At 38.3% G+C, this 25,060-nt stretch overlaps 1 protein-coding gene across 1 annotated transcript in view; it reads right to left on the bottom strand.

Moving 5' to 3' along the window:
* LOC126335346 (structural maintenance of chromosomes protein 4-like) overlaps positions 1 to 25,060 on the bottom strand; it is a 298,803-nt gene that overhangs the window by 81,086 nt on the left and 192,657 nt on the right. Inside the window, 4 exon segments of the mRNA XM_049998531.1 lie at positions 7,258 to 7,499; positions 13,275 to 13,462; positions 14,753 to 14,955; positions 21,325 to 21,568. Of these exon segments, the coding sequence (XP_049854488.1) occupies positions 7,258 to 7,499; positions 13,275 to 13,462; positions 14,753 to 14,955; positions 21,325 to 21,568 (877 nt within the window).

Genomic DNA, 25,060 nt, shown 5'->3' with positions numbered 1-25,060 from the left:
CAATTTGGTTAGATGAATTCATTTCATCGATACAAATGAGTAGTTCATCAACTTTATTTCTGAGTCCCGGAATGTTCTGGTGTAATAAAGATAACTGATACTGGGATTATAACTGCTTTGGTGAAGATGAACTGGCAGTTTCTGATTATTTTCTGTTAAACATTGTTTAAATGGAGGCTGTATGCTGAAATCTGACTCCTGTTCATCTGTTTTCTCAAACTGAGTGTGTCTGACAATCTCTCTTAAAACTCGTTTTCTATCCCCCTACCCTATCCTAAAAAAGGCATCCCTCTGACACCTGTGACCACTAGTATTTTACCACTTGTGACAGTGCCCCCCCCCCCCCCCCCTTCATTTTTCTGCAATCAAGCCAGACAGTTTTCCCTTCCCTTTCCTATTGAGGAGAAGGCCATGCCTAGTGTAGTCCCACCTATCAATAGCATTCACAGGAATCAAACCAATATGGGACCCTATATCTGTCCTAAGCAACCACTCCAACTCCAAGTTCACCCTCCCTACAGAAGAGTTCAAATGAGGCCGATCATGGCATCTCAACACAGACACAAATCCCACACTCGTATGCTTCGTTGGTGATGCTATCTTCACCAGGTCACTCTCTATGAAATATTCAGAGTCTCTGTTAATGCTGTTCCCCGGACCACCCACTATAACCAAGGCATCTTCCTTCGTGAAATCCTTGCATAAAGAACCTATATCCTCTGTTACCTGACCCAGAACTGCACTAGGCTTGAAAAAGTTTGTGACCTGGTACTCTGGACCTAGATTTTCCTGCAGTAGTTGGCCAACGCCTCTACCATGGGAACTACCTAACAACAGAATTTTCTTTCTCTTTACAAATTTCTCCATCTTTTTTGAGTCCTTGAAAGCTTGTTGTGCCCTTTCTACAGCTTCAGTTACATGAGGCTCATCAGATTCTGATTGAGGCAACAGGTCAAACCTATTTTCAAGATTTATCACAAAGCTGTCTGATGCTCTACTTTGCCTGTTCCCCCTATTACCTGTTGCCACTTCCCACCTCTGTTCACCCTTCTCCCTCTTTAACCTGTCCAGATTCTCCCTTGCCTTGTCTAGGTCAGCTTGAAGAGCTGCAATTTTCCCTTCCTGTTCCAGTATTTTCCTATCTCTACTGCAGATTCTACAATACAACTAGTGAGCCTCATTTATGTCCCCATTTCCCACACCACTACATTCGTCCCAATGAAAGAAACTACAACACCCATCACACCATACCCCGGAACTAACGATCCTATGGCATGTCACACACTTCTTACTCATGGCAAAAACAGAAATCGTATAAACTGATTTAAGTACTGGCTAATACGTAAACAAAGGACCATAGAAACTATTCAGGCAAATATAAATAAGTTGAAAGAGTAATGGATAAAAAAAAGTGGTAATTACATGTAAGTTTAAGTCACTGTTTACTTACGATACGCACGCGTGAAATTAAGCCTAAAGTCTGTGCAATAGGCGTGAGAAGGAAAATAAACTTCTGACCCCGTTTAATCTTATTTAACATTTCACTAAGACTTCCACTAATGTAACAACACTTATAATATATTTATACCAACTGGAAACGTTTACCTATAAGTTTAATTCACTGCTTACTTACAATTCGCGTGCGTAATTAATCTGCTATTCACAATAAAATGCCTGGCAGAGGGTTCAATGAACCATCTTCAAGCTGTCACTGTACTGTTCCACTTTTGAATGGTGCACGGGAAAAATGAGGACTAAAATTTTTCTGTGCAAGCCCTGATTTCTCTTATTTTATTGTAATGATCATTCCTCATGCCGACAGAATGTTTTCGCAATCGGGGGAGAAAACTGTTGATTGAAATTTTGTGAGAAGATCCCATCTCAACGAAAAATGCCTTTGTTGTAATTATTGCCATTCCAATTCACGTATCATGTCTGTGGCACTATCTCCCCAATTTCATGATAATACAAAATGAGCTACCCTTCTTTGCACTTTTTCGATGTCATCCGTCAGTCCCACCTGATGCAGATGCCACGCTGCACAGCAACACTCCAGAGTAGGGTGGACAAGCATGGTGTAAGCAGTCTTTGATTTGCTCTACCAACAACATTATCTATGTGATCATTCGAATTTAGGTTGTTTGTAATTGTAATCCCTAAGTATCTAGTTGAATTTACAGCCTTCAGATTTGTGTGACTTATTGCGTAATCGAAATTTAGCGGATTTCTTTTAGTACTCATGTGAAGAACTTCACACTTTTCTTTATTCAGTGTCAGTTACCACTTTTTGCACCATACAGATATCTTATCTAAATCATTTTGCAATTTGTTTAGGTCATCTTCCATTTTAAATTGCTCTGCAGCCAAAGTCCAAAGGATTTGGTTTCCGAACTGTTACCATACAGCTCATCATTGATAAAGACCTATGAGGTAAACATGTCCTTGTTTGGAGTATTGTGGAATTTTAGTGCAATGGTTTTTTTTTTTTTTTTTACTATTTATTACAAGCTCTTATTCCATGCTCAGCTGCTAAATTATTATGTGACAGTGTTTACTGATTGCTGTAATTGCTCATTGGTGTCTCCTTTCAGTAGCATTGTGGACTGATTCTTGGAGTATGCTATATTTAATTTGTTTATAGTCTGATAACTGTTCAGATACAGTTTTTAGGTGGATATTTGTGTGCTCGATGCACACTGCCTTCTTACGATTGCTCGGGAAGGAACTGATACATCAAATACTGCATTTTTCAAGCTTTGACAGCTGCAAATCTTATGGTCCACCATGTCAAAAACGTTTGAAAGGTCAATAAATACCCCTACTGATTCCTGTTTCTTGTCCACTAGGCTTGATACGGAACTGATGTACTAATAAATAGCAGTTGCTGTCGACCTTCTATTTTTGATTCCATGTTGTTCATCACATAAGATACTGTTTTTATTTACAAATTTCATAAATTTGTTATACATAAGTTTTTCTAATGTTTTTGAAATGCAGGAGGAAACTGTGATAGGCCTGTAGTTATTTACGTTATCTTTCTCACCTTTTTATATACTGGAATGACTTTAGATATTTTCAGTATATCAGGGAAAGTGCCTGCCTGGAGTGAGCAATCGCATAAATGTGTAAGTACTTAATCAGGTTTGATGCACTGGTCTGTAAGATTGTTAAAGGGACACCATCAACACCTGCAGAGTTGGAATTTTTCACGTCTTTCATTGCATAAGCTACTTCATCTTGTGAGATAGAACTGATGTACATTGACCCTCTACAAGCAGTTATTTTATATTTATTGGCTTGGGTGCTCTTATGTAAGTCTGATCGTATCATATTATCAGCAACACCAGTGAAAAATTTGTTATATGTGTTGGCTACTTTTAAAGGGTTTCTTACTTTTTTATTTTTTGTGATTGTGTTATATTTTTGCAGGATGGTCTGTGTTATATATATATATATATTAAAAACAAAGATTCCAAGACTTACCAAGCGGGAAAGCGCCGGCAGACAGGCACATGAACAAAACACACAAACACACACACAGAATTACGAGCTTTCGCAACTGGCAGTTGCTTCGTCAGGAAAGAGGGAAGGAGAGGGAAAAATGAAAGGATGTGGGTTTTAAGGGAGAGGGTAAGGAGTCATTCCAATCCCGGGAGCAGAAAGACTTCCCTTATGGGAAAAAAAGTACAGGTGTACACTCGCACACACACACACACATATCCATCCGCACATACATTGTTTTTGAGCCGAGCCGAGCCGGCAAATGGCGCGCTGCGTGCCACGGAAGCACGCAGCGGTGCCGATTGCGCTGTCTCTTTTTGTTTTTAGGCCTTCTTCTCGGTCTTCTTTGGCAGCAGGATGGCCAATTATATTTTTCCCATGTGGAAGTTTCTTTCTGTTTTATTTACATCATTATATATATATATATATATATATATATATATATATATATATATATATATATATATATATATATATATATATATATATATATATATTAAAACAAATATTCCAAGACTTACCAAGCGGGAAAGCGCCGGCAGACAGGCACATGAACAAAACACACAAACACACACACAGAATTACGAGCTTTCGCAACTGGCAGTTGCTTCGTCAGGAAAGAGGGAAGGAGAGGGAAAAATGAAAGGATGTGGGTTTTAAGGGAGAGGGTAAGGAGTCATTCCAATCCCGGGAGCGGAAAGACTTCCCTTAGGGGAAAAAAAGGACAGGTGTACACTCGCACACACACACACACACACACATATCCATCCGCACATACACAGACACAAGCAGCCATATTTAAAGGCAAAGAGTAAGGGCAGAGATGTCAGTCGAGGCGGAAGTACAGAGGCAAAGAAGTTGTTGAAAGACAGGTGAGGTATGAGCGGCGGCAACTTGAAATTTCAAGTGCCTCGGTCGTATGCAGTCCTGATTGTGGCGTTCACCTGCACGGCGCCAAACACGCATACGACCATCATTGGCACCAAGGCAGAAGCGACCCTCATCGCTGAAGACGACACGTCTCCATTCGTCCCTCCATTCACGCCTGTCGCGACACCACTGGAGGCGGACTACACGATGTTGGGGCGTGAGCGGAAGCCGGCCTAATGGTGTGCGGGACCGTAGCCCAGCTGCATGGAGACGGTTGCGAATGGTCCTCGCCGATACCCCAGGAGCAACAGTGTCCCTAATTTGCTGGGAAGTGGCGGTGCGGTCCCCTATGGCACTGCGTAGGATCCTACGGTCTTGGCGTGCATCCGTGCGTCGCTGCGGTCCGGTCCCAGGTCGACGGGCACGTGCACCTTCCGCCGACCACTGGAGACAACATTGATGTACTGTGGAGACCTCACGCCCCACGTGTTGAGCAGTTCGGCGGTACGTCCACCCGGCCTCCCGCATGCCCACTATACGCCCTCGCTCAAAGTCCGTCAACTGCACATACGTTCACGTCCACGCTGTCGCGGCATGCTACCAGTGTTAAAGACTGCGATGGAGCTCCGTATGCCACGGCAAACTGGCTGACACTGACGGCGGCGGTGCACAAATGCTGCGCAGCTAGCGCCATTCGACGGCCAACACCGCGGTTCCTGGTGTGTCCGCTGTGCCGTGCGTGTGATCATTGCTTGTACAGCCCTCTCGCAGTGTCCGGAGCAAGTATGGTGGGTCTGACACACCGGTGTCAATGTGTTCTTTTTTCCATTTCCAGGAGAGTATTTATACTATTAGCACTGTTATTTCAGCTTAAAAATATATATAAAAAGGTGACATGTTCCACATCAACGAGGATCACCTCAACACGGATCTATGGAATGAAAAACTAATCTAATCTAATCAAAGACATTATAATCATTACTTCAAACGTATTCAATCTGGAGAGTAGTATGTCTTCAAAACATTGAATTAGAATCTCCACTTCAAGAAAACTAGTTTATATAAGAATGTAGAATCACATAGTGGTAACATTGAATAAAATACTTTTGGGTTTCCAACTGTGTCAAATGGTCAAAATGCCATGAGTTTCTGATCAAGTACCCCTTGGCTATCACAGCATGGAATGATTGCTGGTGGAATGCTGGTACATCCTTGTATGCACAATGGGCATATGTTGGCTCTGAGTTTGATGTGCCAGTTTCAACCTTGCAATTTCTGTAGCCCATGCAGCACTAGGCAGCCGGTTCTATTAAGAGTGCTGTCAATGTCTTTTATTTCAATGACTTCTTAATGTATATTGTCCTAGAAACTATTGGCATCTGCCATGAGCATGTTCAGCTAAAGCAGATTCTTTTTGGAGTAGTGTTGTTCTCCAGTGTGCACTATTTGTCTGATGTAAGACTGGCCACACTTGCCAGGTATTTTTTAAACCCCAGGGTCCTAAGATCTGCCCCATCTTTGACTGGTTGTACAGTGAAATACAGCAATTACAGGGGTGAAGTGGGTGCATCGAATTCAAAGTCAATGAATGCCCATATATGGCGACATTGTGAGTGACAGTGATGTCACAGCTTGCTGTTAGAATATATAAGGGTACACCAGCAGCCCAACAGCAGTCATTCCGAATGACAATGGTCAAGGAGTACTTAGATGAAAGGTATTGGCATGTTAAATCCTTGTGTGTGTGTGTGTGTGTGTGTGTGTGTGTGTGTGTTTTCCCCTGCCACTGCTTGGTGAGTAAATGTTTTTTATCTATCCATTTACATTAAATGAAATAAACTGATTGATGGCCCATGTTTCCTGGACTGTGTGACTTCTCAATTTTCTTTTATAGATATGTAAGCCTCACTAAATTATCTGTGATGCTTTTTCTTAGATGTATAAATGTCTGAGGTACCTATGGGGCCATTCAATCTGTGTTTGTTGCACACTGAATAACTGTGCCATAGTTCTGGACACTGGAATATTTGCTCTCTCTCTATCTCTCTCTTTCTTTCTTTCTTTATGTTGCTGCAAGGAGATGTCAATCAAGCAATGCGGATGGTATCAGAACAATTAAGTTCATGATTACTCAGTAAAACTTACTGTGTACACAAATTCAAAGCTCAGCACAGCAACAAAAATGGCAACCAGATCATTTATTGTATTTTGTTCGATTAACCAAGTTTATAGACTCTTTAATGGTTGACGAAGTTCATAAACTCTTTAATGGTTGACTATTTTAAATTGGTGTTAATCAGGGGTGGTACTGGAATCGGTTTAAATAAATGTAAAGGACTTGGCATTTGATCATGTATTTTCATTTCTTTGCTTTCATCTGCTTCCACAAGCAATTTGCTTGGTTTGGTAAATTATGAAATAAGCTTAATGGAAATGGAGACAGTTGTACAGTATTGATTCCAGTGAACCAACAAGACAGGGAGAATAATGCCTATTTCATCTGGAAGGTTTCTTTTTGAGAAACAATTATTTATCAATATGAAGACAAATACAACTCTCCACTCTGTGCACATATCACAACCATCTATACCATACAGTCAACTTAAGAAACTGTATTCTGCTTCACAAGGTGGCATAGCTATGAGCCAAGGAACTACTGCTTAAGATTTCCCTGCAAATGGTAGCATATGACATCAACGTACCTTTATTTAAAAGATACAGCAACTTTCAGTTTGAAAAGTATGTCTGTCATTTACAGCTCTTCCACTCAACAAGAAGTGAAATGTTTATTTACTTTAATCAAGAAAAAAGTTTTCTATATTCACTGATGATGGAAAATATTTGTGTTACACATCTTTTTCTTATTTATTCACATGGTGTACTCACTTGTATGTCCTCATTTAGCTTGCAGATGTCTAACTTTGCCGACTGTAACCACCTTTCTTTGGAGGTAATGGTATTCTCCAAGTCTTCCAAAGATGAGCAAAGATTAGAGAATTGGTTTTCCACATGAACATATTCTTCTTCTATTCTAGAAATGTCATTCCACGTTACAGCGTGTGTGGTAGCAGTTGCAGTTTCTCCCATACCAACAGGTCTATTTGTCCTTTTTCCACCTGTCATTGTGCCTTGAAATTGTGAAAAGAAAAAGAAATCAGTAAATGAAGATGTTATAAAACTCTAGCACTGTCTTTAGTGCTGAGAACAATGATTGTCTCTTCACTGTCAACAAATGAAACTGGATACACACTATCTGATCAAAAGTATCTGGACACCTACCAGTTGACATAAACGTGGGGTGTGATCGTCCTTCACCTTTATGATGACTTGAATTCTGCTAAAGACACTTTCAATGAGGTGGTTGATTGTCTGTGAAGGAATGGAAGTTCATTCTTCATCAAGAGCTGAAACCAGAGAAGGTATTGATGTTGGACGCTGGGGTCTGCAGTGAAGTAGACATTCTAACTTACGCAAAGGTGTTCAACTGGTTTCAGGTCACGACTCCAGGCAGGTCTGACCATTTCAGGATGTTATTGTCTACGAATCATTGCCTCACTGATGCTGGTTTACGACAGGGTTCATTGTCATGTTGATACAAACAGTCATCATTCTGTACTCTTTCTCTACTGTATGCAGCACACAATACTGTTAAATGTGTTCCTATCCTTCCACATTCAGCACTTTCTTAAGTGCAATCAGGGACCAAGCCTTAACCACAGAAAACACTTCCATACTGTTACACAGCCTTCACAACTACCTTCCACATTGCTAGAAGGTCTCTGTCCATCAGTACATGAGGTCTGCCTGGTCTTGGTTTAGCTGCTGTTGTTACTTCGTAGTTCGACTTCAAAATCACATCCCCAACAGTTCACTTGGCACCTTACAAATTTAAATAATAAAATATCACAAGTTGTTTTTTTGTGTGTGTGTGATCTTTCCAAGGTGTTTGACTGTGTTTTCGCAGTATTTTTTGGTGTGGTGAAGCAGATGGCTCTTGTGGATGACTCAGAAAACTGATGTCCTACAGAGGGCATTGCAGGTCACCTCAGTAACTAGGTGCCATGTTACAAGAACACACATTTGGTATGCTAGAACCAATATTCAGCAAACTGACAGTGCATAAGTCACTGGACAGGACTTCTGAAAAGGAGAAATTTTGACACCTTTACAGTACCGCCAGGACTGTGAAGTTGCTGATATGGAATAACTGGAGAATGATGTCATGGTTGCTCAATGGCTGGGCCTGATGCCTTGGCTAGAGGGCAAGACTGCTACTGCTTTTGTCGCAGAAACTATAATGGATGTGGCTAATGTAAATACCACCAAATTAGGTGCATTTTCTCAGTCAGCACCAGTGGCTACCTGAAGGAAGGTCCACACCAGTCTACGCACCAGGAACAACTAGCCAGCTGCCATCACCAGATTCTGCTGTCATAAGCTGCATGCAAATTGGCAGAGTATAGGTTTGGACAATGGGTGACACTAACTAGCTGGTACATCCAAGCAGAATGATGAAGAAATTTATTATTCAGTATCAGCAGTCACACCAAGTTGTGCAAATGACATAACCGATACATTTTAATTTGAAAATGCCAACATCATTGAGAAATGAGCATGCACAGTCAGAGAGTAAAAGGACTTGCAAGCTTACAGTGGTTGAGAACAGATGCAAAGTGGCTATGGTAGAATGCACAATTAAGTGCATTGTTGATGTGATATCCAAAGTGCAACAAGGTAATCTAAATTGATGAGCGAGCATTTGTACGAGGTTTAATCAATATGAATTGGTCAAATGGATCATTGGAAAAAGAGTACCACATGGCAAAAGCTAACACAAACTGCTTGTTACTGAAGGAAGAGCCTATTGCCAATTATTGTTGCTGCGAAATGCATAATGTCATACCACCAGCAACTCGTCGCAAAGTACGACTGTAGATTCAATATCTGTGAACATTATAGTGTTTATTGGTAAACTGTAAATAGTATTCATTGTTAATGACTAATTAGTAGAATAAAGATTGAAGGTGAACAATTGAAGAAGGTGTAGAGTGTCAAGTGCTTGGGAAATGTGATAGAAGAAACTGGAAGAAATGAGAAAGAGTATGCATGTCAGATAGGCAGAACTCCTATTTCATGGATGAATATTTATTTAAAAACTGGTAGCCAGTAAAAAATAAAAGGGGGGGGCAACGAGAGGGGGGGGGGGGGGGGAGAAAGAAAGAAAGACAGAGAAAGAGAGAGAGAGATGTAATTGCACAAGTAGGGCTAAAAAATATGTACATTAATGTTAACACTAATCATGCATACATGTCCTGTAAACTGACTAATTCCATTTCATTTCAATTACAGGATCATTCACATGATCTATGGAACATGTAATCAACTGACCAGCTTTAATGGAAATTCCAGGGTGGAGCATTACATAAAGTAAATGAAGGGAACCACTCAACTATAATGGATTGCTGTGTCAAGCACAGAAACATATAACAGAAAATACCATTCACAGTGGCTTTCGAGCACTAGGTCTTTTTCTAGCAGAAGTTTTGTCATGGCCATGGGTGTGTACATTTGTATTTGTGGGTGTGTGAATGTATGCTAGGGCCCAAAAGCTAGTGTGAATCCTTTCACTTATTTTACCTTTACTAAATAGTTAGAAGGGTTGAAATGTCCTTTATGGATTTGTTACTCTGGTGACATCCAATGACAAGTCTACGTTCAAAGGCACTTGAGCCCTTGTGACAAACCCAATCTCTAATTATAGCTTCTCTATTGACAACACAATACTCCCCGCCTTCTTTTATACTTGTGGGTCCACCTTTCGTGACATATAGTGATCAGGTCTGCATTACACAGAGGTGTCCAGATACTTTTTATCAGATAGAGTACTCTAATTTGTTCAGAACAGTGCCACAATAATATATCTTCAAGTATACTGATGCTAGGTTTTATCCATTGACTTGCATCATAAAGTTAAAGCAAAATAAAATTCACCAGTGAAGAAAATCTCGAGGCTGGATATTTGTCGCAGTGTTCAGAACATGAGCACCATTTTACAATTTCACTCAGCTAGAAACTAAAAGGCGAATGAAATCATTTTTTCACATAGTGAGAAATCAAAGAGAACACATTAACAGGTCATCTTAAATGCAAAAAATTCTACGAAGCTAAGCTCCTTCTGGGAAAAAAAAAAACCCTCCTAGTAGTGGAACACTATATAGAAAGGGCTCCTAATAAACACAAGGCAGTAAGGCATATAATAAAACAAGGGGACATATCAAAAGGCACAAGGGCAGCTCTGTTCGGTCCTGAGAAATTAAAGCACTATTTTTTAAACTTGGTTGGTGAAATAGGAAACACTATTAAATCATCAAGTTCATATGCAATGGACCTGACTGGAGGCCTATTACCAGGCGAGTACTATCACATCTGCTGATTACAAAAGCTGTTCCCAAATTTTCAAATTCTAAAGGTACAGACTGTTATTAGTTTTTGAATTACATCATTAAAAAGATAATACTCTCAGGAGAGGTAGGGGGGGGGGGGGGCTGTGGGAAGGGGGAATTCATGAACACAGCAGTAGAACTAAGGCTAATTTAGATATTTCAAAGCACAGGTTAGCAAGAACTAAAACAAATTTTCAACACATTACCAATATATGCTGGGTCTACGGCTCCAAAATTTTTTAAAATTAAGTGATATCGCTGGCTAACAGAGCAACCATTTTACCACGTTACAGAATTCTTTGATTGGCCTGAAGAGGATACTAGCATTTATCAAATTTTTCTATAATTTATTTTATTATTGTGTATTGTGGTTATGTCTTGTATAATTGTGCTCTGTCCAATTATTATGCACAGGGTTTATACCATATTGTATTACAGTATAGCTTATTGACACTAGGTATTAGAAATTTTTCTGTAGTGTAATTTATTATAGCTATTTCTAATATTATACTGTAGCTGATTGACGTTATTTTATTAATATATATGCATTACTAAATCCTGTATTTTGCTCAAATGTCGATGCCTACTTCACTCTCAAATGATCAGTAGTGAATAAAAATTCTTGATACCTTTTATTAGGAAGTGAATATGTGAGCCTAGTCACATATTAGTTTAGAGCAGACATTTGTTCAATTCTAACTCATTCTAATAGAATAATAGTCAGTAAAGAGAGACCCATTTCAGTTTTGGTAAAGAAAAGTGGCTGTATATATGCATAGTGAAAGAGCAGTAGAAGCTGTAAAAGCCAGGTAGTTAGACAATATTAACTGCTTTACACTATATGAAAATATGAATCATGACAATAATAGTAACCACTTTACTCTATAAGGAAATGTGGACACTGATACAGAAGCAATGTGTCTATTTATTAACTACAGTGAGAGGGAGGAACTGCACATGATATCTTTGACTTGTTTCTACGTCCACAAGATTACTTATGACAGAATCTATGAAATACAAATTATGCAGTGTAATGCAAAGTCATGCAGAAGAAGTAGCTTGCACAGGACGGGCTGAAGAGAAAAACAACAAGGCCAAGTCACACAAACAAACCAGAAAAAGATGAAGGAAAAATAAAACTTTGAAAAGATGTTTAATATTTTTGATGTTATGTACAACAAGAACGAAAGTAATTAGGTTTTCATCTTTGAGTGACAAAATATTTAATGCTCACCCATACTTGATTTCTTTTTATTTACAAGTGTGTTATTGCTGTACTATTTTTTCTACAAGGAGCTAAGACACCATTCTTATAAGGGATTTCTTTTATACAATAACACTTTTGTTTCTCTGGCTGCATTTTACTATGAACAAGAAGAACTGGGATAGGTCACAGAAATTGCTGATGAGTACATGGTTCTCGTTTAACTTACAAAAATTGTATCAGCAAGGGGAAATGTGACATCATTTAGAAGGTACTATCTTGTGAAAAGAAAAGGTTAAGTATTCCATTATATGGTATTTCCTCAAAACGTTTTTAATACAGTGGAACTTAAGATTCGGGTTTATAACCACAGGGTTATGTGATTATTTGCTAAGATATACTATTAGTGATATCTTTGCAGCCAGAACAATTACTGTTCGGCAGTGATCTAATGATTTTGCAATATTTCATAATTGTATCACTTATACTAGCATCCTTTAAGATGCAAGTTGTGACTGATTAAATGCAATGATATTTACATTCTTGTCTGCTTCCACAGCTAAGTGGTTAACATGCCTGGCTGCTATTAGGAGGATGCGGGTTCAATTTCCAGTAATGTCAAAGATTTTTCCTTGGTGGGAGGAGTGGGATGGTGTTCACTCTGCCTCATGATGCCAATTGAGGAACTGCTCAGGTGAGAAGTAGCAGCTTCATGGTCTAGAAAGTCAACAACAACTGGAAGACTGTTGTTCTGAGAGCACATTCCTCCATACCGCATCCAAATGATGTCAATGGCTCAGGACAACACAGCACTTGCTCAATCCCAGGGTTGGGCCAGAACACAAGAGCTTTGCTTGCTTTATGTTTAAGCATTTACCTTTAGTTCATATGCTTGATGACAATTATTTCAATCTTGCTTTGTCTCACGTGTTACTCGTCTCAGGAAACTAAGTAATTCATATACTGATTTATAATGATCACACTATTTTTGTACACAATGCGTGCCCATCAATTGACTGGTGACAAAATGAAGTGCTGTTTATAGTGAATCACTATAATATAGAGACTATATACATTCTCATTTTGAGCACACCACTTGTGAAAGTGAGACCTAGTGAATTGTGGCACATCATTTAGATAAGAGGGGACGATAACAGGGGACCATTTTTGTTATGCATGTATCTCTACTTTCTGGATGAGCTTCACATGTTACATTTTTCATTTGTATAATTTATTCTAGATGTAATTTATATTACCTGACTTTTCAACAAGATTTCCTTGCAAAGTAACAACTCTGTAGCGCAGGCCTCCATAGAAAGCAATTCTATTAGCTTGAAACAAGTCATGTGCCACCAAAGTGTCTCCCAAAGCAAAGTAAAATGCTGGGAGTATACGTTCATCCTCTACACGAATGAGGTCAAATAATCGTGGCACTCCTTCTGGACTGCACAGAAACAAACAGAAATATTATCAATGAACTTCATAAATCAAACAGGAGAAATTCTACGTAGGTAAGACAAGCAAAACTCCCTACGACAAAAAAAAGTTATAAAATTTCTGATATACCTAATGGAAAAAAGGCACTATAAATCATAGAAACAACATATTTAATGAGAAAAACTTCCATTACAGATGAACATACAAAAATAAAAAGATGTTTTCACATTTTTGTAGCGGGAAAGTATAAATGTTAAGTGGAAATGGAGAGACAACAGCCTGTATGAAGGTACAAATAAAACTTTCTTTCATTGTAAAACAACACTGCTGGTGGTTGACTACAAGGCAATTTCTATATAACTTAATGCTTGCTGAAAGGTAATGTAACCTCAACATTTACGTTGCAGTATATAATAAGAGCAACCCACATGCAAAGTAAATTTATTCTGTTTTAACAAACTCACATTTTCTACTGTCCCCATCCTGAAACAAATTTAAAGTTAAGGATTACAGCGAGTTTCTGAAACATCCAGTCTATGAACTAAGAGAATAATGTGGTGTAACTAATAGCAGTACCATTTTTGAAGAATATTTGCACAAGTGTAGTCTATTGTAAAAATACACAGCTTGTTTAATAATGGTAAATCGAAAATAAGGATACACAGACTACGCGTGCTTAAGAAAACACACTGTCTTCTAGGTGATCTGAGACTGACATATAAATCATATTACTAAAATTACTAAATTACAGTCCCTTGCTGCAATGTTCTGTCTGTACGTGAAGGCTAATTTCAGGAACTACCGTAGGGATTTTGATACAGTTTTTACTAACAGATACAATGATTTATGAGGAAGGTATGTGCATATAATTTATTCTTGGTATGCCACAAGAGTTATATGGTTGTAGATACATAGTGCTAAATGTAAGAAGCTGGGGCAAGTTACTACTGTAATTTCAAGAGGAGAGTCGTAAAAACTGAATTTAAATCAATTAATGTGTACAAAGGTTTCAGTTAAGTAGCATTTCTTTTTTATTGTGAAATTTCGCACACTTGAAGGCTTTGTTTGAGGCTTATGATCTCTCTCTCTCTCTCTCTCTCTCTCTCTCCCCCTCTCTCTCTCTTTTGGAGGGGGGGGGGGGTGATAATATGAGCATCAATATAATGCACAGGTGGAGGGAAGCAAGGGCATACAGACAACACAGTTATGGATAAACAACAATGACAAAAATTACCTGTTAAAAGAGAAAATAAACCCAAAAAATACAACATAAGAAATTGATTTTACATATACTTACGTTTGGAAGGGTTGAGTAAATCTGTATATCAGATGCTGATGCTTATCCAAAGGTATAAATGTTCCCCTACCAATTCTCTCTCTCTTCATTAACTCCATACATAACTGAGCTGTATATACAGTATCCACAACAATATTGTCTAATCTACCACAGGCTTCAGAAACTGCAACATGATATTTCTTATCCAGGCCACCCAAATCTCCCTGTAATCATATAATAACTAGACTGCAATATCAATTGCAGACTGGTATCTGTAATCTTACATAATATTTCTAAAGTATTTGGAACAACAGTTGGGACTACCCATTACAAAACACAGACTTTACCATAGCCTGATATAGTTTTTCACAAATGCACTCAAGTCAGGAAATAGGAGACAGAAATCTGTTTTAAAAATACAGTTCAATTTAAAACAGTAGTTGCAACCGTACTTGCACCGGAGAGTTACGTTTACTAGTATCACATAACACTCGCGCACTTTGTTAATACTGAAGCAACTAAGAAGACACCAGAGGAAAACTACTGTAAGAATTATGACACTAAGTAGATGAAATGGTATAAGATATACAAGGTAAGTGGAACTGGGTTCAGACAGGGACAGACGAGGGAGACGGCAGGGAAGGGGTGGGACAGGGTTTAGAACATCTCCAGCCAGCTCCTCCTGCAAGAAATGCTCAGAGAAGTCCTTGACTATTTGAAGCTGTATGTCATGTACAATTGTATGATTCAGAAATGATAAAGAGAATTTTGTACATTAGTGTCCAAAAGTAAAGCATAAATGAGAAAAGAAAGAGTTGATTATGACTATAAATGACTGTTATAATTTGTTGTGAACTGAAACTGTGTAGTAGGCTGTGCTTCAAATAGGAATATGATTCAAAGATGACAAAAGGGACTGTATTACATCTGTAATGACTCAGTCTCTTTTGTTATGAGCATTTTATAGTCTACCTCTGACATCTACAATTCAGAGATAAATTCTCAGATGTCTTGAAGCAGTGAGGTCAAGCACACACTTCAGGTTCAATAGCTTAATAGTGAGGAAAAAAGTGTTGATAATGGTTTGAGACACAGGGAACATTCATTGAAGCCAGTAAACAGTTGACCAGGCGTAAGCACTTCACAACATGACCGCATCTGTCCTAAGATAAATGCAGTACTACCACTGTAGAGACTATAGCTGTCACAGGAGTTACAGTTTCCTGTGTATTTGAAACTAAGAGCAACTGATCTGTGTCAGGTGGCAGTGTGTACCCTACTTGTTACAATGCAGAGTAGAGCCAACATATTGTCGTGTCAGCAACATACCAAGACTGGACGGAGCTTAACCCCTTAACTTAAAACTCTGAGTTATCTTGTTATTATTATTATTTTGTCAGAAACTTAAACTCCTGAGTGTACTCGGGCAAGTTATGAAAAGACCTTGGAAGAAATAAAACCCTGCGTATATCTGTTTCAGCACTGATAGTTAGGTATTCAGCTGCTAGACAGCATATGGTGCTACATTTGTAGCCTGGCTGTCATGTTTTGGTTGACTTGGTTGCTACCAAACATTGTCTTTACTTTGTGCAGCTTCAGATACTGAACAACAAAACATGTGCTTTTGGCCTCTCTTGTGTATTGTTGTTTAAATGCTGCTTACAAAAAAGAAGGGCTATAGTGATCCTGGGTTTGACATTAAATTTAGTGGCTCAGAAAGTGAAGAAGAATGAGATGTTACTTCATTAGAGAGTGAAAGTGATGACAGTTCATCAGTTGAGTGACAAGTATGTCAGTGGTATGTCCACTGTGCTCCAGCCAGCTCCTCCAAGCTTCATTTTCACAGGAAACCATTGTGAAATACATGGTTAGACTTCACAGCTACACAAAAACCAAAAAGTGACTTCAAAATTCAGAATATTTTGGTCAAAGTCCAGTGCACAAGTGGACTTGGGATTCTATTATTAGTGATTTAATGTCATTCATTATGGAATGTTTTCATTAATAAAAAAAATATTTTTTACAGAAATATTCTCATTACATATTTGGCTGAAAGAGAGAGATAGAGAGAGGGGTGGAGTAGAGAGAGGGGTGGAGGGAGGGAAAAGAGAGAGAGAGAGAGAGAGAGAGAGAGAGAGAGAGAGAGAGAGAGAGAGAGAGAGAGAGAGAGAGAGAGAGTTGGTTCTGTCACAAGACCATTGTCAAAAGAGATAACTGGTAGTGGTGGGATGCAGATATGGAGATGCATTTTGTTGGATGGATAGAATGAATTTGATATCTTCAATGTTATTCAGTAGAATACTGTCATTATACAGAAATATCCTAGCACAGTTTTTATGGATTGACAAAGTAATTAACGATTTTATGTTTCACCTGACATGATTCTCTGAATTCTTTTATGAACCTAATGATGGCCAGATGACTGAAACTAGTTGTATAAATAAATAACGCTACCAGCAGCTCAAGGCAGTAATAGACCATCTTTCAAATACATAAGTGCTGTGGGGCACCAACTCGTGAAAATATACAGGAGGATTTTTGGGATACCAAAGAGTATTCTTTGTCAGCCCAGATATTGCCTTTAACAATGACAAGTCATTATGGTGATGACACTGAAAGGGTCAATACATGTCAGTTACGAACATGCAACATTTCAAGATGACATACTTCAGTATCATCATAGAAAAGGATTCTATGTAGAAGTGGTAGCTCACCCTTGTCCAGAGGTTTTGGACAAAATGCCTCTTTCAGAGTGGATATCAGAACCTAGTTTCATGAGTTTGGAACTAAGTTCTGAAGAGAATAACAATCTCTAAAACATGTTGGATGAATGAAGTCGGGCTCTGGGAATCCTATAAAAACAATGATATGGAAAAAAAAATTAATCTTAGGAAAACCAACATAGAAGACTGAAACATAACATTTGAAGAAGATGAGACTGCACTGTTTCAGGTTGACTCTAGTATTAAGTTGTTGTTGTTGTTGTTGTGGTCTTCAGTCCTGAGACTGGTTTGATGCAGCTCTCCATGCTACTCTATCCTGTGCAAGCTTCTTCATCTCCTAGTACCTTCTGTATCTGTTTAGTGTATTCATCTCTTGGTCTCCCTCTACGATTTTTACCCTCCACGCTGCCCTCCAGTACTAAACTGCTGATCCCTTGATGCCTCAGAACACGTCCTACCAACCGATCCCTTCTTCTAGTCAATTGGTGCCACAAACTTCTCTTCTCCTCAATCCTATTCAATACCTCCTCATTAGTTATATGATGTACCCATCTAATCTTCAGCATTCTTCTGTAGCACCACATTTCGAAAGCTTCTATTCTCTTCTTGTCCAAACTAGTTATCGTCCATGTTTCACTTCCATACATGGCTACACTCCATACAAATACTTTCAAAAACGACTTCCTGACACTTAAATAAATACCCGATATTAACGAATTTCTCTTCTTCAGAAACGCTTTCCTTGCCATTCCCATTCTACATTTTATATCCTCTACTTCGACCATCATCAGTTATTTTGCTCCCCAAATAGCAAAACTCCTTTACTACTTTAAGTGTCTCATTTTCCAATCTAATTCCCTCAGCATCACCTGACTTAATTCGATTACATTCCATTGTCCTCGTTTTGCTACTGTTGATGTTAATCTTATATCTTCCTTTCAAGACACTATCCATTCCGTTCAACTGCTCTTCTAAGTCCTTTGCTGTCTCTGACAGAATTACAATGTCATCGGCGAACCTCAAAGTTTTTATTTCTTCTCCATGGATTTTAATACCTACTCCGAATTTTTCTTTCGTTTCCTTCACTGCTTGCTCAATATACAAATTGAATAACACCGGGCAGAGGCTACAACCCTGTCTCACTCCCTTCCCAACCTCTGCTTCCCTTTCATGTCCCTCGACTCTTATAACTGCCATCTGGTTTCTGTACAAATTGTAAATAGCCCTTCGCTCCCTGTATTTTACCCCTGCCACCTTCAGAATTTGAAAGAGAGTATTCCAGTCAATATTGTAAAAAGCTTTCTCTAAGTCTACAAATGCTAGAAACATAGGTTTGCGTTTCCTTAATCTAGCTTCTAAGATAAGTCTTAGCGTCAGTATTGCCTCACGTGTTCCAATATTTCTACGGAATCCAAACTGTTCTTCCCCGAGGTCGTCTTCTACCAGTTTTTCCATTCGTCTGTACAGAATTCGCGTTAGTATTTTGTATCCGTGACATATTAAACTGATTGTTCGGTAATTTTCACATCTGTCAGCACCTGCTTTCTTTGGGATTGTAATTATTATATTCCTCTTGAAGTCTGAGGGTATTTCGCCTGTCTCATACATCTTGCTGATCAGATGGTAGAGTTTTGTCAGGACTGGCTCTCCCAAGGCCCTCGGTAGTTCTAATGAATGTTGTCTACTCCCGGGGCCTTGTTTCGGCTCAGGTCTTTCAGTGCTCAATCAAACTCTTCACGCAGTATCGTATCTCCCATTTCATCTCCATCTACACCCTCTTACATTTCCATAATATTGTCTTCAAGTACATTGCCCTTGTATAGACCCTCTATATACTCCTTCCACCTTTCTGCTTTCCCTTCTTTGCTTAGAACTGGGTTTCCATCTGAGCTCTTGATATTCATACAAGTGGTTCAATTTTCTCCATAAGTCTCTTTAATTTTCCTGTGGCAGTATCTATCTTACCCCTAGTGAGATAAGCCTCTACATCCTTACATTTGTCCTCTAGCCATCCCTGCTTAGCCATTTTGCACTTCCTGTCGATCTCATTTTTGAGACGTCTGTATTCCTTTATGCCTGCTCCATTTACTGCATTTTTGTATTTTCTCCTTTCATCAATTAAATTCAGTATCTCTTCTGTTACCCACGGATTTCTACTAGCCCTCATCTTTTTACCTACTTGATCCTCTGCTGCCTTCACTATTTCATTCTACATCTACATCTACATCTACATCCATACTCCGCAAGCCACCTGACGGTGTGTGGCGGAGGGTACCCTGAGTACCTCTATCGGTTCTCCCTTCTATTCTAGTCTCGTATTGTACGTGGAAAGAAGGATTGTCGGTATGCTTCTGTGTGGGCTCTAATCTCTCTGATTTTATCCTCATGGTCTCTTCGCGAGATATACGTAGGAGGGAGCAATATACTGCTTGACTCTTCGGTGAAGGTATCTTCTCGGAGCTTTAACAAAAGCCCGTACCGAGCTACTGAGCGTCTCTCCTGCAGAGTCTTCCACTGGAGTTTATCTATCATCTCCGTAACGCTTTCTCAATTACTAAATGATCCTGTAACGAAGCGCGCTGCTCTCCGTTGGATCTTCTCTATCTCCCATTCTTCTTCTACTGTATTTCTTTCCCCCATTCCTGTCAATTGTTCCCTTATGCTCTCCCTGAAACTCTGTACAACCTCTGGTTTAGTCAGTTTATCCAGGTCCAATCTCCTTAAATTCCCACCTTTTTTGCAGTTTCTTCAGTTTTTAATCTACAGTTCATAACCAATAGATTGTGGCCGGAGTCCACATCTGCACCTGGAAACGTCTTACAATTTAAAATCTGGTTCCTAAATCTGTGTCTTACCATTATATAATCTATCTGAAACCTGTCAGTATCTCCAGGCTTCTTCCATGTATACAACCTTCTTTTATGATTCTTGAAACAAGTGTTAGCTATGATTAAGTTGTGCTCTGTGCAAAATTCTACCAGGCGGCTTCCTCTTTCATTTCTTAGCCCCAATCTATATTCACCTACTACATTTCCTTCTTTTCCTTTTCCTATTACCGAATTCCAGTCACCCATGACAATTAAATTTTTGTATTAAGTATTGTACACAACACAAATATATAGGCCACACTAAACAATACCCATGCTGGCCAGCATTTTGGGTGGAAGACCAGCGAAAGTCAGGTTGTTGAACTATACACAAAATACTAACTGATGATGGGACAAAGTTATGGAACTAAGGGTTTACAAAGCTTCCAATTAAATGACAATCCTGTTTGATAATTCTCAAAGCATGGCCTGCTCATGTAGGCATCACTAAGGCTTTGAATATGGATACGCATCACACAATAACTGCTGAGTGGTGCAACACATACCATTGCCCCGTGTCGTTCTCTTGAATTGTCAGGTGTCTGATGTTAAAGAAAAGCCATTTTGTTTTACAACACAAAAACACACCAGCTCATACAGCTGTGAGAAGTGTGAGGATTTTTGCACATTGACTACTTTTCCTTTCCTAATAATAAAAGGTAAACAAGAATATTTCAGGGCTATATTTTTCTAGGGAGAAGGAGATGAGTGCTGAGTAACACTGTATAAGAAGGGTGGGCAGATGGAGAGAAAAATGAGATGAAGACTAAGGAATAGGGACATAATAAAGGTGATACAAGACACTTTTTTGGAAAAAAGGGGGAGGGGGGAGGAGAGGAGAAATGTAATGCCACATTCTTGCACAGGTTCATTACAACTGAGCCAGCTAAAATCATTCAGCTAGGTTCACATACATTAAACTCTGTTTCTTAAACTGATAACATGAGGATATGCATTTTTGTGAACTTGTATGCTGGAATGTTAGTTTTTTTTATATACTCACCAATCTACCATAAACGCCCTCTGGAAGCATTCCTTCTCGTTTTGCTTTAAGAAGATGAGCAATGGGGCCTCTCATTGACTCAACAGCATGGAAAGAGCTTTTTGTTTCTTCCAATACTTTTTTAATTCTCTGCACTTCAGACTGATGAGCAGTATGATTTTGTTTAAGGCATCTGTGCTCTTCATGCTTTTGTTGTAGATCAGTTTCAACAGAGAGGATCTGTCTATTCAGCTCTTCCAGAACACTAAAAAGAAGAAATGTTCAATAATAATAATAGAAAAGAAACTGTAGTTACTCACACCCATACATTCAGTTTTGTTGATAACAACATTAAGGAGAATGTCCAGAGAAATTGAAAAAAATGAAAATTGTTGTGGTTTTATCTGTAACCATTTCGAAAAATCCAAATGCTTAACAAATGACTTCCTATCAGTCACTAGCAGTAACTAGTCTTATATTGCAATATTAGTTGTGGAATTGTACCCATTATCAGCTTGAAATGGGACTATCTTACCAGTCCTACTTGAAATTACTACCTCATGTCAACACTCTTTGAAGAGGTCAAATTAGCTCAAATTTTTTAACTTTCCGGACTTTGTATCATTATGACTACACCCAGTTTCAGTAGCAAACTGCCCTTTAAAACAAGTTTACTATCTCAGATTAAATTTCACATTAATATGTCACCCAATTTTAATTATCAGCTAAGGGGAGCAAGCCGTTTGTTAATAATCCAACTTTGAATTTTCATGATACGAACTGTACAGTCATGTTGCACCACATAATCTTGAAAATTTACTTCTTCCCTATTTCTGAAAAGCCTCAATGTTTATTCATTATGGTATTTAAAATGATAGCTATCCAAAATACTGTTAACAATAATTTGTTCAAAGTGATTTGTTTATAATTATCAATAATGTAATTTAAATTGTTGTAGCATAAAATTCATTGAAACTGTATGCAAAATTAAGTAAGCTTTCCCAAACTGAATATCAGAACACGTAGGGCAATATGAGCCCATTTTTTAACATAAATAACGAAAGTCATCTAATGACTTTTAATTGTTATTTTGTTAATCTTACATTTAACAATGTATTCAATTGTATAGTTTTATATAAAAGGAAGTGGTGCATGAGCTACAAAAGTTAGTAAAGAAAACAGGCAGCAGGAGTAAGAGACAGACAGAGGCAGTAAGAGAATCAGTCAGTCAGTCAGTCAGTCAGTCAGTGAGTCTGCATTGTTGTCTTTTGGAAGCTATTTGTATGAGACTATTTTGAAGACTGTCAGACAAGAAATCATCAATGAACATCTAAATCGGTCATAATACAAAACAAGAAAAGTGATATACTTTGTCTTTCACTTAAAAATTAGTACATCAGCAATGTCGAACACTGGGACTTTCTGAAGCAACAACCCCTGAGGATTCAAAGCTGAGTATCTCATTATATGGAGCAGCTAAGTTATTATGTGAACTTTCATTAACTGTGACTGAAATTTTCTAGTTTTCACTCATCTATGTATTTGTGAATGGTAGATGTCCAAACTATTAAGTTTCTCTGATGGTATGATTGAGAATTCACTATTACCACTGTCGAACTGTATCCTCTCACACTTTCAAGGATGGGAATTCATTGTGCAGTTACTGTGTGCACACTTTTTGTCCAGCATTTCTCATTCTGAACTGGAAGAAGATGGAAGACTTTGGGCCACTACTGTTTTGTGTCTGATCATTGGCAATCTTAAGAACTGCAAATGATACAAGCAGTAGTGCTGCAGTAATCATTGTTGAATATTGTGTTTAATTTTGCTGCACTGTGCATATACTGCTGGTAAACCTTTCGGGGTATAAGGTCATGGTCCATAAAACTCTTCTGTTCCTAACGTTTCATCCAAAACTGTGCTGGACATCTTCAGACAGGTCTGATATCTAAGAATGACATATATACTGTAGAAAAAGGAGCATGGCCAGAGTTACATGTGATAAACAGAGATGACCCTTGTCAAAGATGAACTCTAAGTAATGAATGTCATCTTCTCAAAGATAAAAGAATGTTTAGAATTCTGCAGAGATACTGTCCATATGTAGCTAAGTTTCATGGTCTCTTCTTTCCCATTAAAATCATCCCTATGTTTATATACTTCAATGGTTTCTCTACATAGCCATGGATAACAGTTCAGCACAGTAGACAAAACTTTTATTTCAGAAAACTTCACTTCTAGACTTCTTGGCTGAAAACCATGCTTTGCTACAGCCAACTTAACTATCTTCTTCAGCAGAGACTTTTGTATTACTTTAGCCATGTTTTCACACTTCTCTTGGTTGTTCCAATATGAGCTGTACGACATGTACATGGTATTTTATATACACCACATGACGACAGTGGAGGGCATTTATACTTTACAGATCAGAGTGCCTTACCTGTTGGTCTAAAAACTGGCCTAATGTCATGTTTCTGTAAAATCTTTCTGATCAGATCTGTTACCTTTTTAATAAAAGAGAGAGAAACTGTATTTTTCCATCCTTCTTTTTCATGATTGTCCTTCAGCTTTCCCTTATTTGGTCACAGAATTCTGTTTAATTTTCCCCGAGTCGCAATTTTTCTTGAAAGTCTGGTTTATATGTTTTAATTCAGCATCCAGGTATTCGACATGCAAATCCTTTTGGCTCTATCGGCAAGACTTTTAAGGACACCTCTTTTAGTTTTGGATGGTGATTAGACTTCTTATGTAAATATCTATCTGTGTGCATTGCTTTTTGAGAAACCTTATGTTCTAAGCTTACATCGGTCTGTCTAATAACGAAAACACCCAAGAAGGGTATTTTGTTCTTATTTTTTATTTCCATGGTGAACTGCATTTTTGGAATTATTTGTTCTATCATGTGTTTAGGCTTTCATTGTTAAAAGAGTGACGAAGCTTTTCCTGTTTTACCATGAGCACTACATATGACTCCCTCTTGGAAAAGAAGCTAACTGTCCAGAGTGAAACTAAATGCTTGTTACAAAGCAGACAGCGAAAGGATAGTGGTTGCACTATGTAAAGGAGGTAAGGATTGGTTCCTCAACACTGCTCTTCTCCAATGGCAGTGCTGGGTGACAATTTTTTCCTGTGTTCCCGGCGTGTTCTTCTAAAACTGGCAAAGAAACAGTGCATACAATACTGCAAATTCAGGTAAGCAAAAAGAAAACATCATTATTTCAAAAAATCAAAATTCATCCAAATAACATTTCCTACAATCTAATGATAGTGTGGAATAAATAGTGCACAGACATTTACACCCTTTATTTCTAATTAACACTGATGTCACAGTAACAAATAGAAATTATTTTATTCTTTTCGTTTGAATTATCTTGGATGATTGCCTTTATTCTGTTTATGTTGTTATTAACAAGCTTTAGCCTGCTTTTCACTCTTCAATTGGGTGTGCACTGATTTGAATCTCTCTGACAAATTAAAACTTTGAGCCAGATTGAGATTTAAATTGGGACCTTTGCCAAAGATATTGTTTATGTGCCATTCTGACACAGATTTTTAATCCACTGGAAGTTTCAAGCATTAGTTTGCTTCAATCATTCCAATGAACATCTTAATTAGTAGAACAAGGGCTTCACCAGAAGGAAAATTGCATATGAGGGCATTTTTCAGATATAAAATACAGCCATTATTTAGCAATCACTACTCACTAAAATTTATGTGAATGTAGGGAGCCATTTATTGATGATAAAAAAGAACACTT

The sequence above is a fragment of the Schistocerca gregaria genome, chromosome 2 (assembly GCF_023897955.1).
Source record: "Schistocerca gregaria isolate iqSchGreg1 chromosome 2, iqSchGreg1.2, whole genome shotgun sequence".
NCBI lineage: Eukaryota > Metazoa > Arthropoda > Insecta > Orthoptera > Acrididae > Schistocerca > Schistocerca gregaria.
This window is presented reverse-complemented; position numbering and strand designations above follow the sequence as displayed.